Source organism: Xiphophorus couchianus, chromosome 15 (genome assembly GCF_001444195.1).
Source record: "Xiphophorus couchianus chromosome 15, X_couchianus-1.0, whole genome shotgun sequence".
NCBI lineage: Eukaryota > Metazoa > Chordata > Actinopteri > Cyprinodontiformes > Poeciliidae > Xiphophorus > Xiphophorus couchianus.
In genome coordinates this window covers 13,617,294-13,637,587 of record NC_040242.1, presented here as the reverse complement: position 1 = coordinate 13,637,587, position 20,294 = coordinate 13,617,294, and the positions used below count along the sequence as shown (strand labels likewise).

The 20,294-nt window shown below is 38.0% G+C and overlaps 1 protein-coding gene across 3 annotated transcripts in view; it reads right to left on the bottom strand.

Annotated features, from left to right (window-relative positions):
- The window catches only part of LOC114158143 (estrogen-related receptor gamma-like), a 38,166-nt gene that overhangs the window by 6,757 nt on the left and 11,115 nt on the right, over positions 1–20,294 (bottom strand). For 2 of the 3 annotated variants that reach the window (XM_028039423.1, XM_028039421.1), the window contains exons 2-6: positions 14,618–14,866; positions 14,367–14,524; positions 13,293–13,409; positions 4,793–4,903; positions 2,625–2,804 (exon numbers count right to left, since the gene is read on the bottom strand). In XM_028039423.1, the coding sequence (XP_027895224.1) occupies positions 2,625–2,804; positions 4,793–4,903; positions 13,293–13,409; positions 14,367–14,524; positions 14,618–14,853 (802 nt within the window). In that variant the 5' untranslated portion in view covers positions 14,854–14,866. The remainder of the gene's footprint in view (positions 1–2,624; positions 2,805–4,792; positions 4,904–13,292; positions 13,410–14,366; positions 14,525–14,617; positions 14,867–20,294) is intronic. The other variant, XM_028039422.1, reaches the window with a different exon arrangement.

Genomic DNA, 20,294 nt, shown 5'->3' with positions numbered 1-20,294 from the left:
GTTTTTGCCTTTAAGTATTTCTAGTTTCTTTCCAAACTTGCCTGATGGGTTTTGTTAGATTAATGTATTTTTGGTGTCATTTCAGAATGAAGAATGTCTTCCTTCTCCTGTCCCTTACCCCTCTGGTGGGTATCTGCTGTGGTCGCAGCCGCCGCTCACCGCTGCTCCGCTCCCTCAGCAAAGGGCTACAAATATAAACCCGTCAATCGGACTCCATTTGTCTGGGGGAGCAGTCAGCACCGAGCTGGGGGAGATGTATAAAGGGAGGAGGTGAATTTCTTCCAAAACAAGAGTACGGAAATGCTGATGAGGAACAAACAGCCAAATGCCTCTTATCAAATTTTGAGAAAAAGATGCAGGGGAAAATATAGTAGAACGATACGAGCACTCACACGCACCTGTTTTGTTTGTTTTGTAAGCATTTCAGAGACAAGACATCAACAAAGAGCCCAGGTGTTTCGCTGGTGATGTTTTGGGTGTGAATAACACTGCTGATAAAGCGGAGAAAAGGGGGGTGATAAGAACTGATTAACCAAGAAAAGCTGTAAAATAGAATCCCGTATTTAAGTTTCTTCTAGGACTGTGCAAACACTTCTCTGAAGCTTTCCAGTATTTTACCAACAGAAATATACAAAGCGCGACCATATGTCGCTAATTATGAAAGTATTTTTGGTGATGTTTTTTTAAATTTGCTTATACGCTTAAACAAGATCCAGGATTAAATGAAGTCCCTTGGCTTTTTGACGTAGCCGTTAGCCTTTAAAGTATGTTTGAGCGAGAAAATTAACAACCATAATTTGTGTTTTTAAGCAAAAGCCTGGTTTAGTGTAAAATTTCACTTTTTTATAGATAAAAGTTTTAGTTTTGGACTGGAGGTGAAATTAAACTCATCATTTAGCAAAGAGCATTGTCTGTGAGATTGAGAAACACTTTTTTTCAAAAACATATAAATTAAGCGAGTTATTTAAAAAAAAAATTTTTAAAAGAAGAAGAAAAAAGCCAGCACCATAATTAATAAATGAGATTACTTTGGCTTTTCTTTTTTTTTTTATCCCAGTGGTTTAAATGAGATGACAGTAATGCTTTGCAGCTTTTATGTGTTTGAATTGTAATATTTTACTGTTCTGAGGAGGTCCTGTATTTACTAACAGTCTAGTGTGAAATAAAGGGGAACTATTTATTTAATTTATAAGAACCATTTGAAGTGACTAATATAAGTGGTGCAGCAAAATGCAGATGTCCTGCCTGAGGGAAATTACTGTGAAAGAGCTGCAATTTAAAATGGCTTGAGAAGGTAATGGTGGAAATCCTGGTATTATTAGTCATGTTAAAAATTAGATGGGGCAAGCCATTGTTCCTTTCACTGCACCTACGAAGTACTAAATACCAAACCCTTTGACTTGGGAATTACACTGAAAAGCACTAAAAAGTTGCTAATAAAACTTTACCTCTTACTTAAAGGAAACAATTACAGTTCACAGATATTACATTTATGTTCGGATGACTACAAAACCTTTACTTTTAAACAGCTTAGCAGCTTCTGGAAAGCCGAGACATTCACTGTCTCAAAGCTTCGCCAAAGTCAGTGATGTGTACTATGATAATTCATCAACAGCAAGTCATTGTTATAAGATGTCTAACAAGTAGTTTCTGCAACTAAAGCAAGAGTAAACTGAAAATGTTTTAACTGTAAAAAAAATTGTGAATTTAACAGAACTGAACAACTTTTGGGGCTTTAGATCAGGCATTAATGTAAATGACTCAAAACGTGTTTGCTAGTTTTTGGTATTAGATTTATTTTGCAGTACCTTCTTATGAATTTATATTTCCTGTTATTTACCATCTATGAACAAAAACTTAATTTTAATGTGGAAAAAAAAAACTAAACTTCTCAATATAAATAAAAAAATGTTCATCATCTTGACCAAGATGATGAGCTTTGTGCTCACCGACTCTTATCTCAAATGAAAGTTTTGGATGGCTCATAACTACAAAAACATCCAATAAAACTCTCCAAATAGAAAATGATGAAACATTTGACTTTTTCTCCTCCGTTTCTGAGTTTAGCAAAATGCTTGTGCTCCCAACACAAACATCAGCTGAACAGGATGCTCAGTCTAGAGCAGGGGTACATCAGGCATTTTGTTCTAACTACTCAGTGAGAACAGACACACTTCTTCAGCTGAAGGGGGTAAAAAAAAACAAAAAACCTCCGCACGTCTCATCTGCTATTTCTGTGACAGAAGACAAGCTCAGTGTGTTCCAAGAGCCAGGAGGATTTCTGTAATTCAGACCTGACAGGGAGGCGGCCACGGCCCAGGAAACAAATTAAAACTTCCATGTGGCCATTGGTCATCTGGTTGGTGTGGGAACACTTTGGTCAGGAAGGGCATGGCACGCAATCTACAGCATGCTGGCATGCACAGACACACACATAGAGGATGACTGACAGATAACAGACAGCCAACCCCTGCCCCCCTTCACCCCCGCTCTTTTGGGCCGTCTTGGCAGCCACAAGTCAGAACAATCCCTTCTCTGATCTGATTAGGGACTTAGTCAACCTAATGTGTGTGTCGGCTTGTGTGAGAGAACTATGAGTGAGAGAGAGAGAGGGAGATTCATACCAGGGATATGTTTGGCCCAGCCGATGTTGACCACCAGCTCTCTGTCTGCCAGGTCGCACAGCGTGGTCAGAGCCTTGATGTCGCTCTCGGGTACCGTGGGGTCCGGCATGGCGAAGATGCTCTCCGGCTCGGCTACTAGCAGCAGGGATACCACCTTGTTTTCCACTGCACCTACAAAAACTGCAAAAGTTTATTATTGTTACAAGGTTTTAATTTTTTCAGTGAGCTAAATAAAGATAAAGAGGGAAGACATTACTGGAACCAGTCAGAGTACCAGAAAGAAATATGAAACATGCACAGAAAAATATTTCTGTCGAAGTATAATGGTGAAAAATGATCCACACCATCAGAAGGTTTCTTGACACTAGCTACGTTTCCAATAGAAATCTTTGCGCAAATCTTTGTCAGCTAATGTCAAAAATTGCAATGGTAGTGTTTCCTTTAAATAAGAAATTAAATTAAAATCACAAGTGAATAAGGTTGTTCATGCGGTGAGTCATTAGAAATCATGGCAGTGATAAATCTAAACAGTTATATGAGATATAATCATAATTCAGTCATGGCTAAGCCATCAGAGGAAACGTCTTACTCAGGCGTTGAAGTGACAAGCCCCTTATGCTTGGGAGCGACTACGCATCCAGCATTTGGGAAAATTGTAGTCAGCGATTTTACAGAAGAGATATGAATTCGACACGTTGGAATGACACACAACTTTTTATGTACTGTGCAATGCTGTGAAAGATCTGGTGGAGCCAGCTGTACATTGTCTGAAAAACAAACCATCATCTTCCTACAACTTCCCACTGATTTTTTTTATTGTTTTTGCCAGTAGTAACATTTCATGTGACTCGTCTGACAAGTAAAAAAGTGTTTCCAGTACAGTTTTGCAAAATACATCTATTTTGACATGGCCAAAAAACCACATCATCCCACCACAAACACTTTTTTTTAATCAAAACATTTTAGTTGTTTGTTTTTTTCAAAATTGCCATGTTTCCATTAAGCAAATTTACTTTTGTAATTTCAATTTGCACAAACCTATGGCTAATGGAAACACAGGAAACACACAATCGAGCCTCAAACAGCTATGCTAAAGTGCCAGCTCCATATTTGAAAAGAAAAAAAAAAACATTAAAAACTTTAACAACTTGAGTCTGGGTTTGGACAGAATGACAATGATCATAACCATACATCCAAAGCTAGATAAAAAATCAGTTAAAACAAGGCACATTCAAGGGTAAGACTGAATCAATCATTTCACCTGCTGCCACCAAACTGGTGCCAAAACAAAGAATAGCCTCAAGCTGGCGACACACAGGACATGTCAGAGTTGTTGTCACCTGCATAAGGGGATGAAGTGCAGCACAGCATAGCAGTTTCCACATTGTGACGTGTGTGTGTGTTGTACAGGGATCCCTGAAACTTCCCATTTTTCTAGGGCACTAACAGAGTTCCGGCCTCTAATAACCAGAAGATAACCAGGACTAAAGAACAGGAAGGGAGTTTAGCAGCGGAAATGGAGCTTGAGAAAACAACAGTAGTGCAGATTGATGGTTTGATTGAGCTCCAACTGTACCTTGACTGAACTGTACATGTAAATGTAATGACTGATGCAAAATTGTTGGGCCTGCTAATGAGTCATTTGAAAGTACATTTTCTGCTATGCTGATAGTCCTTGGTGTAGCAACTGGCTGCTCCAGTCATCGACTCCCATTCATTTTCAACAGTTCTTGTGATTGTCAGACAAAAGACGAACAATTATTGATGAAATCACTCAAGCTCCTGGTTGCTGCAAGCAAGTCGCATTTTTTTTCTTAACTGAAAAAAGTAAAATTTTATAATTACTTCATTTGACAATTTAAGTAAAAGACAGAAGCTACTGTATGTAATGTGATATTAGTTCATTTTCTTATATAAACTATCTCTCCAGGAGGAAGAAAGGGAAACAATTTCAATAGAAAGTGTCTCTGCCTTGTCTTAAATGTAAAAGTAGTTCTCACATAAAAATCTAAATTTGTTAAGTGAGTAATGATAGCTTCCCAGAGTTCAAAGGAAACCTAGCTTCGCTGTTGCTAAGTCTTAAGCTCAAACAAAACGTGGAGCTCATCTAACCATAATTAAAGTCTATTAAATCAGAGGAACAACTTTCCCATTCTTTTTATACTTACATGTTTTTTTCTGTGGCAAGTTGTTCTGTGGGTGCAGATAGGGGCTGTTCTCAGCATCTATTCTCCTCTTGTACTTCTGCCTGCCTCCTCGAACCCGGTCCAGGCGCACGCCTACATATGTAAACATAATCACAGGATGTTAATGACGATGTTTGCTTAGCCACACCATAAATGCATAAATACACAAACACTCAGGCCCTCATATGATAATGTTACATGTACAGTAAATAAAACAATTCATACAGGTGCGTCCCAATACATTGGCATATCATTGAAAAGAAACGTATGAAATTACACACAGCAATATATTTCAAGTATTTATTTCTGCCACCCAAAATTATAATTTTCAGATATTTGTAATGTTTTGTAACCTCAACGAAAAACATTTTAACATAGAAATGTTCCATTCTTGATAAGTATATCCATTATATTTTATCTTCTTTTGCGTGAACTGTGGCATGGTTTATTAATTCAGTTCATATGTATTTGTACGCATTTCGGACTTCTCATCTTCCTCTTTTGCTGGTAAGTCAGTCACAGTCATGCCGAGGTCATTAAAGTAGGTATTGGTACTTTGGGCCAGTCTAATGTTCTGCTACAAAATCCATAATTATCTCCATAAAGCTTGTTGGAAACTGAACATGAATTTTGACCAAGACCAGCAGAGGGGACAGCTTATCAAATCATCATTTATTGTGTAAATTGTATGCTGGACTTCAAGCAAATGAAAAATAAATGTATATCTTTGCACCACTGAACAAACTCTTTATTCTCATAAGACAAGTTAATTACACAAGTTTGTGTGCAGTGACTCTTGAATTGACTTTACTCCATAATTTACTCCAGGTTGTGGTGGTGTCTACATTTTTCTAGATTTTTTTTTTCCTTCCATTAACTTCTAATTCATGTCCTTATCTTATGGCTATAATCATCAAAATATACAGAAATAAACACTTGAAATATGTCACTTGGTATTCAATGAACCACATTTTAACTTAAATACTGAAATAACTGAACATTGATTATAGTCAAATTTATTTAAATTCACTGAAATTATTTTTTTGTCAAAAGTTTTCTTCATTTCTGATAAATAAATTAACTCTAAATTAATTCCAGAAAATTTCTCAAAAGATATTTAAAATTGAGCAACATTTATATAGTAAGATCATCCAAATTCAAACATCTTCAACATTGCTTTCTCTGTTACATTTGGAGCCAGAGTAGTGTTTGACATTGATGTGACATTTAATCGAGTCAGTCAATGGGCGAAAGGCTCCCACATTAAATCCATTAAACCAGTGGGATGTTGTCCAGTCAACAGCCCACATGTACTGCCGATCTCAAGGAGACCGGACAGAACGGGCCAAATGCTGGAGCGGCAACATGCATCCTGTAAGATGACACCCGGAAACCTCGGAGGGGCCAGTGACAAATGCTCATCTTAACAAGCACTGCGACAACGTGATGACGGAGATTTAGGGGTATGTGGGTGTGTGTGTGTGTGTGTCAGCCAGGGGAGAGGCCGGTTATGTTCACAGAGGAGGAACAGACACACTGTGAATCTCACCAACTGCGGAGAAATTGCTTTATGCAGGGGGTGTGAATGTGACTCAGGAAGCCTTCAGTAGTGGTGTTGGGTTTCTGGGTCTGCAGAGTGTAAATAGCCATAGTGTCCCTGAATAGATCTATAATGGCATCTGTAAGAGACACATTGAGGCTATTATTTCCCCTCTTGACACCTCCCAGCAATATTCCGTCCCTTTAACTTGTTATTCTGACTTGTACAGATATTTTTACAGAACATGCAACAAAAATTGAGTAAAAAAAAAAAAAAATTGCAGTGTCTTCTTAATCGGGCATGTAAAGATTTGTGGGGTTTTATTAGTTCCGTGCCATTGACTTGTAAAGCTATTTTGTTTTATTTTATATGTCTGCCATTACTACAACTATAAATTTGAAATAATGCTTTATCAGTTAATGTCCCATGAATAGATATTAAATGCAAGAGAGAATTGTGGATAACAGTGTTGGTATGAATTATGTGCCTTACAACCCTTATGACAAATAAAGTACGCTTAAAAAGAATATATGTTATCCTGAGAAATAAAATGTATAACCATTGTTATGTTTGAAGATCCCATTATGAATTAAATCCAAATTAAAACATGTTTCCCAGCAAAAATATCTACATATTCAGATTTCCTGACTCATGAAGTTCAATGCAGCTGCCTGACTAGAATGCCATGTTTTCTTGTCTTTGCCATTTTGAAGAACACATAAGATAAATATACCTGTTTGTCAATGAGAAACAAGTCACAAATAAATAAAATGTATATTACTTAACTTAGACAAGTAAAGTGTAAATAAAAAATGCTTTAGTTACATTTACTTGATTGAAATTGTTGGGTAAAACAAAATTTGGGAACAAAGTGTTTTTATATTGTTTTTAACTGGGATTTTCACTGAACAAATGTAAAAGTAAAAGTTGGTCATTTTTGTTGCTGCAATAAAAGCTTAATTTATTTAGAGGCTTTAAAGACATCTTTACTCGAGGTGCGCATAAAAGGGGAGAATGCTGTTTAGTAAATATGACTGCTGCCACAGAAACAAAACTAATGTATTGTTGGTTTCCAAGGCCTGATTCTTCAAATTGTTTTCAGATTTTGGTCACTTTTTAAAACATACCCAATATTAAAATATTTTTTAATTCTAATATTGTTTTCCCCCAGGATTTCCAGAAGCCTTTTCTTCAGTTGCCTTTCTCATCTTTAAGAGTTTTATTTAAGTGTCCCACTTGCTTTATAACAGCTTTAAGTTTCCTGAACTGCCACATTTATAATTAAACACTTAAATAGGGCTATGTTTCACCAATTAATGGTGTCTACCGGCAGGAGGTCTCTGAGAGGAATATACATTTTATCAGGAGTCATAACCTCTCCGCTTCCACTTGCCAAGGGGTCGGCAACATTTACACTGACAGCAGTTCTGTTTTGTTTTATGGTTAAATGAAAGAGCCATTACTTTCAATTCTTAGGTTTTAGAATGAAAAAAATCTGTAAGTTTATGGAATGAGAATGAATTGATTTTAATGATTTTCACATTAATAAAATAAAAACAAACACATTGTTTTCAATGTAATGACCAAATATTAGAGAACTTTTTTCTGCATTACTTGTGTCTTTCTGTTGGTAAAATCCAATCCTTACAGTACTTACAAATACAAAAAAATAGCTAAAACTGTTATTTTTTTTATTTATTATATATTGAAAACTTTTGAAAACTTTGCTCAGCTCAGCCACTGTGGATTTCCTCAAAAACCACCTGCAGCTTGAAAAACAGGATGAAATAAAGGGATTGCATGTAGGAGCAAAATAAGAGTACCAATTGGCAAAGAAGGACACTGACTAGAAACCATAAAAAAAAGTTTCCTCTACCAGCTTTCCTCTGAGAAGGACAAGAAGTCACAAGAGTGAAATCACCTATTTGCAAGAAAACTGTCCAAAGACAGACAGGACCATAAAACAGATCTAAAACTTTTAATAAGACTTTTACTTGCAGACACTTGTTACATTTAAGCTTTTGTCAAATCAGATGCATCCCTTAGCTTTAAACAATAAGTTAATTTTCAAATCTGAGTGAAGCCATAAATTCGAATGTACTTATGTCTAATTTAAGTTTTTAAATATGAAACATGCTGAGGACTGGTGTTCAAAATAACATTTTTGAGACAGAAATTATTTAATATAAGCACAAAGAGTTCTTGACTTTAATTGTTTTCTTGTTGTTTATGTAAACAAGCAGTTAGTGACACATATTGTATCCATTACAGCCTGTTGTGAAACCAAAATAGAAAATAATGGCTTTTCATCACTTGCCTCACTGGCATCATATAACTGGAAACCTCAATGCAGAAACCAATAATTGAGAATAATTGAGGGATTAAAAGACACAGATGTGATTCCAAGAAGTCATAATCATGTTGTCATTGAAGTAAGTTTTGTAAATAGTTTAACAACTTGAATAAGCACAGTGTGCTGCCATTTTTCCCAGAGCCAACCAAACACTGAACTTAAACAGAGACTTAAGTTTCTATTTATATATTTTGTATTATGGGTGCCCAATATTGTTTCTGATACACACTGGAAAGATAAAAGTTTATAGAGGAAAGTCTGCCACTTCTTTACTAGTTGTGACTAAATTAAATGCAGTGCTCCTTTAACCATGCTTTCATATTTTAAAACTTAACCAGCAGAAATGTATGTCTTAGATATGAGGCTCTTTGCTTAAAGTATAAAACAATTGTCACAATATTTAGCGTATTTGTATAGTGCAAATTCCCAGCAGATGTTGTCTTAAGCCACTTTACAAAAAATGATTTTCTCTACTTTCTCTTCTTTTCTTGTGTTCATTTCCCCCATATTTAATTAATCTTTTGATGATCTGACATCATTTAGCGTTTGAGGACTGGAGACTGTACTGATTGGTGGAGGGCAACAGGGTTTGTTCTACGCAAGAAGAAGCTGATAACAACACAAATAGTGGATAGCATTGTGCTGTGTGTGCCACTTTACGTGTTCAGTTTAATGCCACTTCTGAAGATGAATATATTGAGCATTAACACTTGGTTCATCTGAAACAGCTTACTGTTTTCTAATTGAGGTGGAAGTTAAGGGTCAAAAGGCTGTGCATGTTTTAATGAGATGCTAAAATCACAGCGTCATATTTCTCCCTGGCATGACAACTACAGCGGATCTAAGGTGTCTTGGCAATATTGTCTAAACGTGAAACTTTTTCCAAGTAAACATCTGAAAATACCAGCAGTTTGCAAACAGAGGTCTCGTGTAATAAATAGCCTTAAAGTGTTGAAGCAACAGCAATAGGGCAAGTATTAGCTCTTCATTGCCATATATTAGCTTGACTAAATTTGAATTTAAAGAAATGAATTATAAGCTGACAATTTAATGTGGATTAGTTTCCAAACTGTTTGTTTCATATTTGCTGAATGCTTGATTTAAAAGCGAACTAAGTTTTATTCAAGTGTTTGTTTGTGTTCTGACAGAAGATAATGTCAAAACTAAGTATAATGTTTCATAGAGGAATGTGCTGACAACTAAAAGGCCAAGAATAGCTTTGTGGGATAACAAGAGAGAGACACACACACTACCTCATTGTTCTTCTGGACTGCCCATCAGCGTTTGATAAGGACAGCCACATTCATCACACAGCCATTCTTACAGCATTTCCACATAAGAAGAAGAGAAAAGTCCCACAGCATCCACTCATCCAGTTTAGCCTGTTCTCCACCTCCATTGCCGCTGCCTCCATGTTCTCACCACAAACAATCCCACGCATCTCCGATGTGGTGACACATATACAGCTTTAAAGAATTACTGCATCCTAAATCTTTGCACTTTTCGTCACATTGCTTCCTCGAGCTTGTATCTGTTTTATTGCAAGTTAAAGTGAAGAGAAAAGAATACAAGAGTTTCAAATTTCTGCTACAAATAAATATCCAAAATATCCAAGATATTCTGAATTTATATTCATTCTCCGTTTCTCTCAAACCCTTAAAAACTATCCTGAACAAATGACTGAATTCAGAGGTCACCTAAGGGTTAGATTAATCCAAAATGACACATTCTCACAGAGTACTGTTCATTACTTCAAACCTACACAAATAAAGCCGTCCTTCAAAACTGACAGGACAAAGCACACATGTGGAAGAAGGTGCTCTGGTCAGGTGAGACTACACCCAAACTTTTTTGCCAATATACAAAATGCAGCATGTGGCAGAGAACCAACAATGCTAACATGGAGGAGACTGCGTCATAATGTGGGGAAGCAAAGATTCTCCTTCCATAAATACAACAACTATAACCACCCAGTGAATACCACAATGAAATGGCATTCACTTATAAAATAATATCAAAATAATATAAATATCTTTTTTTTTTTTTTTTACTTTACAGTTGTACTTTGTGTTGTTTTGTCACATAACACCCTACAAAAATACATTGGAGTGTGCCGCTGTGTTGTGGTAATCTCCACAAACACCAAAATAACTTAGTGGCATCCGATATACAGCAGATAGCTTCTTATTGACTGATGGAAATGGTGTGCAGAGTCTGAACCATCTCAATGTACAAACTGTGCAACTTTAATGCAACTAGAAAAGGAGGAAGAATATATTGTTTTTATTTTGCAACCATGGTCCTATTGTCCTAGGAAAGAGAAAGCTTCTGTGGAAACAGCTACCTAAACGGGGCTTAATCAAATCCTGCCTGGGGTCTATATGTCTTTTAGCTGCTCTTTTAATATGGCCCTGACTCTCCTCATTAAACTTCACAGCTCCCTCTGTCTCTGTTTACTGCGGCCTCTCCAGGGGAAGAGGGGCATTACGAGACACGATGAAGCGCGTTACGAGGGCGCTTACGATAGGAGTTACGAGGGGCAGTTCGCGTTTCATGGAGGTCCAGGAATCCCACAAGGCATCTGGAGGAATTTATGAGGCAGGGGGACGAAGCAAAGGGGGGATGAAAGAGGAGGAATGCTGTTGATGCCTCAACCCTATTAAAAGCAGCTAATATAGAAAAAGATAGCACTGAGGAAAACACACAGAGGTGTGAGTGCGCATCTGAGATCATGGTAAGGTGTTTAAACGTACACAGAAATGTGTAAACATGCTATAAGTGGTTGCATCTATAACTCACTGTGCATATGCAGCTGCAGCTGCAGCTAGAAGATGCTGCTGCACATTAAGATCCAAATAGGAAATAATAAATCATCTTTCAGGTCTAGAAGAGTTGGGGTTGTACCAATCATTTCTATCAGTTTTTGCTCACTTTCAAAACATACACAAAAATTCAAGACAATCAGAAATTGTGAGCATGTCTTTAGGAGGTAAAACTAAAACTGTGTTTCTTATTGAAGAATAGAGCTGAGGAAAAATGGCTACAAACTGAGCTTTAACTTTCTCCATATAAAATGTTTATAACCTCCAGTTTGAGTCATAACTTTGGTCAAGTACTCTAGTTACCACGCTCCTTTTGAGAAAAGCCAATCCATGTCAGGCTTTAGAACTGAAATGATTTGTGCCTAAATCAATAAGACGATCAAGTTCTAGAGCTGCTATTGTAAGAAATATTTCAATTCAGATATTAGGACTGAAACAAAAACAAAAACTAGACCATATCTTACACAAACATTTCCCGAAGGTGACATTAGCGTCACTGAAAAATGGAAAAAAAAGGGCACAGAAAAGTAGAAAATGTTGAAAACCTTGTGAAACAAGTCTAGTAAAGTGCAGGATACTTTAATGTGGTATTTTCTTTTTTCCTAAATAATATACTTTATTTATTATTTACACACATCATGATTTGCAGACATTAATGTAACATAAAGCCACTTAGGATAAACTGACAGGCTATTACTTTTATAATAAATTAAGGATTTTTCCTGAGATCAAACTGCTCAACATTTACACACTCAGGTGTTTTATCTCCTCTCTGGTAACTCTCCTAAGCCTCACACAGCAGGAGACAAGTGGCCAGTACAGTAGGAGGCTGCTAATGTTTTCCTCTGTGAGTCACTTCTAAATCTGGACAACAATATGTCACCAGGCAGCAGGCATACAGGCAGACTAAAGGAGACTATCTGCGGCATGTGCACAGACCCACTTCAAATATTTATCCAGACGTGATAAAGTTTCATAGTAGAAAGCAGGTTAAAAAAAAATCTAGTAGCCATCAAAATGTTTCTGGAATAAATCTGGCACACTACAAAGATTTTCAATTGCGTTCAGATTGGAACTGTAGGAAGGATTTTTTTTTGCCTGCTTTGTGCACCCCTAACTAATTATTGTTCTGTTGAGACCCCCACAGATGCAGATGAACCATGCATCTGTTGATTGAAGAAGGGGTTCAATAATTTGCATCTTTTCATTCACTTGGTGCAAAGCATCAGATCAATCTGTAGCTAAACTGACCCGTAGCATGATACTGCTACCACCATGATTGACAATTAGTACAATAATCTTTGGTTTGTTAGCCTAAACTTAATTGTTGTTCTGGCAAAAAAAAATCTACCCCTTTTCAACTAAATACATGGTGAATAAGCTTCCTCCCAAATATCTCTCTTGGTGCTGGAATGTTGCCATTACACCTTCACAAATTGGCAAAAGTCCAGAAACTATTTTGGAGGCCCTGCTCAGCAAAGAGGGACATGGCTGAACAGTTAAGATCCCTGTTACTCATCGTTAAGTTCTGTTTTTACTCCACATACACTGACCTACATACACATATATCATATATGGCAACACAAGGGTGCTTTAAGTTCACCATCAATGGAGATAAGTCAGCTACTTAACAGGCCATCATAATAACCAGTGGCCTTCTCTCTCCATGTCAGAAATCTATAAGGACGAGACTGAAGCTCCTGCCAGATTTCCCATCAGATCTATCACAGTGAAGCTAACAGTAAGTTACTTTAATGCACAGCTGACCTTCTCTCAACATGCCCACTGCCAGACACTTCACAAATCGACAGGCTTGGCAGGATTTTCTCCTTCTCTTGGTGATTTCACATTCGTTGGAAGCTGGGCAGCTGTATTCGATGTTACCTGGAAAGGAAAAGAGAGGGACAGGGAAGAAAAAAGTGGTTGTCAATGATGTGGAAACAGTTACCTAAATGATATGGAAACAGTTACCTAAACTGGCCTACCAGCGTTTTGTATGGCCAAACAACAGTCTACAGGAAAAAAAAAAAAGCTTTTTTTTTTTTTCCTGTTGAGTTTGTCGTCTTGGCATCTAAACTCCATTTTCTTTTGTGGGGAACTTTCATACTTGGACTAAAACTGGGATTTATTGGGAGTATTTGAAAAAGCTTAGTATATTCTCAATAAAAAATTGAAATTTTATCAACTAGCCAAAGTTGTCGGCTAAGCCGGATGGCATTGAGCCAGTACAGGTCATCTCAACTGCCAGCCTCCATTAGAAACAGGAAGTTTCTGATGAGCCAGACATCAGATCTCCCTGTCCGATTTGAAAGCCGCTCAAGTCTACCCTTTGAACCTTTCTGCGGCAGCCAACTTCCAGAGCTCTTAACGAGACAAGGCACACCAGGTCCTCGACCTGGGCCCAGAGCCGACAGGGAGCAGGACAATCCCTTTAAAACACCCACACTGTGCGCTTCCAGTTCTCAGCTCTGAGGAGAAGTCAAAGCAAACACATTTAGCACTAGGCAGCTCAGCTATCTGCTGCTTCAAAGCCATGAACCCCCAACATGTTGACTATATACACAATGTCCTGCAAGTTTAACCACATATCAGCTGTTTGCAAACAGATCTTTATTTAAAGCCTTTCTGCAGTTTGGAAAAGTGGGAGGCGGAAGCTATGAATTAACTGATCAGGGCTTGTTTTCACCATAACAAAAGCTTGGGGTATAACTCCATCTGTGCCATGCTGCTCGTAAAACAGGTTTATGTGATGCAAGAAAGAATTACCAGTCATGCACAATAAACTATAAAACTGAGCATCTTTCTTTGCATGAATATGTAGGAGATTTTTTTGACACTTACCCTGGATGGTCCTCTTGAAAAAGGCCTTGCAAGCCTCACATGAAGCCACACCATAATGATAGCCAGAGGCTACGTCACCGCACACCAGACACACCCGCTTTGCCACAGTGCCCAGCATGAACTCACACTTCACTTGGCCCTCGTCGTCCCCAAACCTCCTGAATGAAAGTAGAGAGGTGAGGAGAAATGCGTTCAGTTGGTGCTCGTGGCACAACGTGTGAGAAAAGCTGAAATCGATTTAAACACCCAACCTGGTGGTTCCACCATTATTGGCCAAGCTAGCTGTGTGACCACAGAGGCTCGAGTCCAGCCCATTGTTGTGATTGAGGCCCTTGGTGAGGGGACCATAACTGGAGTTTGTATCCGATGAGGAGCTACCTGGACTGGGCTGAGCTGGGCTGACATCGCCCTGAGAGCTGGGGCTGGGGCTGGAGGGCTCCCGTTTTATTGAGGTGGGACAGACGGGGTCCAAGCCCCTCACTGACATTCTGCCTGGATGCCTGGAGAAGACAGAACAAATGAAGACCATTCTTAACATACCAGTGGAAGCTTGCATTCATAAGCATGAACATCATATTAAACCTGGATTGTAATTGCATATTTGAACCATGCCGTTTCCAGGGTCCAAAAAAAAAACACAGCAAAAAACAATTTCAATTCCTTTTTTAAAGAAAGGTTAACAAGCTTGAACTTACTGAAGATTTTTGAAAATAAAACAGAGTGGATCAATATACAAATAGGATAGCTTAATTAATCATACTTAGATGTTTAAGTCTTTATTTAAATTAATTATGATGGTTTAATAACTTACAGCTATGAAAACGCAACATTTAAGGTACTTTCAATCAGTCTAGATAGACAGACAGACAGAATTCACATACAAATGAATTTAGCTCTGAATTACGATGCCTCCCAGGCAAGTCTTTTGTGAGGTTTTTCCTCTGTATATCAACAACCCTAAGTGCTTTAACTGCTTAAAGCACTTAGTTAAGTTTGCACATCCTTTCATTGGTCTATCAAACCACCCTTCCCTGTGTTGTCTGAACCAGCCGTTTGGGATCGACCACATATGCAAAGCCGCAGTGCATTACACTACTTTGTTTTTAAAGGAGCTGATTACTTAAGCAAACTCAGGGAAATAGAAAAGCCAGGAATAATCTACTGTTTCCTGCCACTGATTTTTGTTTGTTTGTTTATTCTTGTTTTGTTTTAATATTTGTATTGAGTGTTATGGCACACTTGTTCTTGTCATCTCAGCGACGCTTTACCTGTCAAACACATCATAACCGAAACAAGTTAAGAGCTTGTTGTAATAGTCATTGTAGTAGGAAACGCAATAGAATGTTAAAAAATAAAATAGTCCATGAAAAATATCGCTTTTTCTAATCAAAGTGAAGGAGGTCAAATCCTGAGAAATCTGGGACTGTTTTGATGTTCATTTATAGTATAAAAAACAAAATTTCCTACTTTTTTGTTTAAAAATCCATTTATTGTACTTCTGTTTTGATAAACAGATACTTTCATTCAGTTTGACAACAATCTTAGTTTTTTGAGAAATATCTTGTGTTCATTAAAGTATTTGGCCATAAGACCAAGTAAAATATTTGAAATAAAACAGGGAAAGTTTGCAAGCCCAAGAGTAACATACCTACTGTGATATAAGAGACTGGCACCATCATGTTGTGGGAGCGTTTTGATGCTGGAGGGACTAGTGTACTTTACAAAAGATCATGAAGAGAGGACATTATCTGGAAATATTGAAGCAACATCCTGAGACAGCAGAGAGTAAGTTAAAGTTTGGGGTTGAATGGGTCTTTTGACAAGCTAATCATGCTGACAAATTAGCTAGAAAAGTTACTTAATGACAGCAAAGTCAATGATACGAGGTGGCTTTGTACACCAAGTCATGCCCATATTCTTTTATCTATTTTTTGTAAAAATAGATTTAAAAACGTTTGTGGGGTCTCTATTTGATTTTTTGAACTACTTTTGGTGTAATGCAGGGTATTAAACATTTTCATATACTAATTATTCTTTTAGTATTTCATTAGTGTTTGAAGGACTCCAAGCCAAAGACAATAATTTAAATAAAAATCTCTTTAAGAGCTTCCAGAAACAGAATTTGCTCCTTACATTTCTAAATGATAAACAGCACACACGCATAATATAATTGCCATTACTTCTACCGTAATATCTAAATAGTAAGAGATTACCTGCATGTTAAATCATGTGTCACAAACCTATTAATAAGTAAAGAAGTGACCACAGCAGACTCTCTGTCACCAAGCTGAGGAGGAAACCAGCTGACGTGTACAGTGGGCCCGCAGGCATGCGCCCTGCTCTCACACATCCTGAAAACACACATACTCCGGTGGTGGCATCAGACTTTTGTGCCTGGCTGTAAATATAAGGAGCTTAGCCCATCTCCCCTCTTCTCTTCACATGAAGATTCCTGCAATCGCTTCACACGTTGCAGCCCCTGTGCACACACATGTCTTCATAAACACCCTGACACATACTTCCACGCAACTGTTTGCCGCCAGGCCAACTCTAAAAAGAGACTGCAGGTTTGCTTTTGTCTCGCACAAACACATACACACAATATGTACACTTCTCAGTCTCTACTCTCTGCATGGCGAGGTGCATGTCCATGTTGATCTGTTTCCTGCCATGTAAATGAGTCTTCCCATCATAAGCTATTTGGTAGGCAAAAAGGCTGGCTGTTTTAAACCACCCACTGAGCAAACCATGGCCACGCGCTACTGACCCCTCTATGGAGCCACAAAAGCAAGCGCAAAGGTGCACGATAAAAAACACACCTACTTAAGATAAAACAATGAACAAGAAAATATTTAGAGGAAAACTGAACAACCACAGAAGAGGAATCACTGTAACTATTTAACAAAGAGTGGATATTTCAAACACTCCCAGTAGCCAAGAAGCTGACCTTTTATGAATATGTCAGATATGTTTGTGTACTAATTATGACACATAAATTCTCACAGTAGGATAAAAAACAACATTTTTGCAAAAATGACATGACAGTTAAAATAATTTAAATCTGTAATGTTTGTCTATTGACATTTTGATCTGCAGACCAGAGAGTAAACACAGAATAGACATCACCTAAATTTCTGAATAGTTTGAGTATTAGACGTCCACTCTGCTGAGCTCAGCAAGTTGGTTGATTAGTCAGGCTATCTGCTGAAACAGCCACACTGTAGTCAGCTGCTTGACAAACATCCCACTATCTGTGAAACTGGGACTAACTGTGTTTTATGCTAACATAGAAGGAATGGACCTGCTTTGAACTAAACTTAAGTTGAGGTGAACAAAATGTGATACATTCCACCACTTTATTGTCATTTACCTTTTTCTAGTACTACTGAGTAGGTAGGGTTCATTAATTTAATTTCGGCAACCTGCCAGGTAAGAAATATTTTTTATTGGGAAGGTTTGATCAACTGTTCTCCAAACTGTGCCTTGCCAGGCTTCCAGTTACAAGACTCTCATCCCATTTGCTCCATCAATCCTCCCTTGCCATTTCCAATCCCATTTCAAGACCATAAAAACAGCACAGAGACGAGGAATCTGTTGTCATCTGTCCATCATAGGTGTTCATGCTGCTTTGCAAAGCCTGACAGATGCATACTTTTAGCTCTCTTGTTGGAATGCATCCCAACAAGATCCCAACATTGCTTTGAGTCAATGCTTTGCTTTCATAATGAAATGCTTGATCAGTTTGGTAAATTACTAATTTACAACACCACATAAGCGATCAACATCGCAGCTTCATCGGCCCAGGTCAAACCGAATAAATCGGTGTGCGTCTCAATGGCCATTCTGAGTTACCTCTTTTGTGCCCCAGAATCTAAAACATCACTAACTGCACCTTGGGAACAAAGGATAAAATGCAGCGTGAAATGAAAAGAGATGCAGGCAGGAAGAGGGAGTGGGAAAAAGCTGGGCAGAAAGAGAGGGAGAGTCCTGTGGCTCATTAACCTGGGAGGGATGGGGGAGTTGAGGAAAAAAAAAAGAGAGGGCAACACTTTCTGGCTAATAAGCAGAGCCATAATACAGACAATGGCCCACTGCAGAAGAAAAAAGGAGTTGGAGGGAAGAAAGAGATAAAAGAAGAGTTAAGTTACCAAGCTAAATTAAGAGAAGATTGCCAAAAGCAAGAAATAAAAAAAAGCCAAATCCAGCTATGTCCCGGGGCGTGTCGCCTATCCGTTCAGCTCAATCTTACACGGCCGCAGAGAGGTGATTTAGGTCACCGGGGTCTCAGTAGTGCTTTTTTTTTTCTACTAATGATTGAGAGATGAGCTGGGATCAGTGACACCCTCAGCCAACTAAGAGCCTTACGCAGGCTTTGGATGAATCCACGAGATGAAGCACTTGAGGCTGGATCCTCAGACCCGCGGGTTCTGGAGAGAGATGGACGCAGGAGGAGGGGGGTGATCTGCAGCTGTCATTGCCCTCCTTCCGGTTCCTTTATCTGATTGCTTGTGTCACATGCAATCAGACAACCTGTGCGTCCACATGTCTTCCCGTCTCCCTCTGTCTATCTTCTAATTGTCTTTTCTTCTCCGCTGCCGGCGGAAGGTTAATTTCAATCGTGAAACGCTCACTGCTGAAATCTGCTGAGCGATTATGCCACAACTGATAAAAGCCGAACAGTGATGATAATAGATTTTTTTTCTCTTGCTCTTCTTTTTAAATGATTACAGAAAATATGGACAATCAGAAAGCAATTCTGTGGTGAGTAATTGAACACCTGCTTTGAACAGCTTTTTCCAAACTCCATTTTTGTGGTAAAATATTCTGCTGGAAAAAAAACTGGACTGAACACAAACATTGAGTTGATTATGTTTTAGAAGCAATCGTCAATAAAATTTAGCTTAAGCTGCATAATGCATGAAATCTCAATTGAAATGTAAAAGTGTTTGTAATCACAAACAGTTTTACATTTCAAGTGTCAATATAATATGTATTTTGGCAGTTTCCATTTCATTCACACTTGATACAGATTTTAGTGACCGAAATGTTAAGGATAGTGGTAGTAACATTGTGAGAGAGACTAAAATGGGAAAATCTTTCTTTAAATTACAGAAAACAGTTCAAATAGATTAAGGAAATATTCTTGTGCTGTTATTTGTATAACTTTCCTGACCTTACTAGAGCTTTAATATGTAGTTAATTAGCTTAAACACTGTTTTTTAAAATAAAATTTTATACACCAAATAGAAAATCAGGTTGTATGAGGCTCAAATCTGAATTTGATTAGGGGGCCTTTCAAAAGTTTTGATCATTCCAGCTCAACTAATTGTCCCTTTACAATAATCTAACATGCCTTATGTACCTCTTTTTAAGAATATTATGGTTTATAGTTGGTATAAAAAAAAATGTACAAAAAAGTGTATCACCTTGCTGAATGACTTTATTTGTGTTGCTTATAATACAACTACAAAGTAGTATAACATGTTTTAAAAAGTTAATGAAAATATTAAAACATGTTTTTGTTTGGTTAACAGAAACGTTTTGTCATTTAGAGCAGTGGTCCCCAACCCCCGGGCCACGGACCGGTACCGGTCCATGGACCAATTGGTACCGGGCCGCGCAAGAAATAATTAAATACTTCCGTTTTATGTATTGAGTCTGAAGGATCTTTTATTTTGAAAATCCTTTAACCAGATTCTGCCGGTTACGTCTTGAGCGTCACCATTGAGCCCACAAGCAGCAGAATGATTTAGAAACAGCAGCAAAAGCATCGGTGTCGGTGCGCGCACCTCCTCTCCCCTTACCCCCTGGTCCGCAGCAAATTTCCAAAGTCTTTACCGGAAAAAGTTTTGGGGACCACTGGTTTAGAGTTCAGAAAACACTGCCTAAGCAGAGAATGACCACATTCAACCAAAACTGTATCTTTGG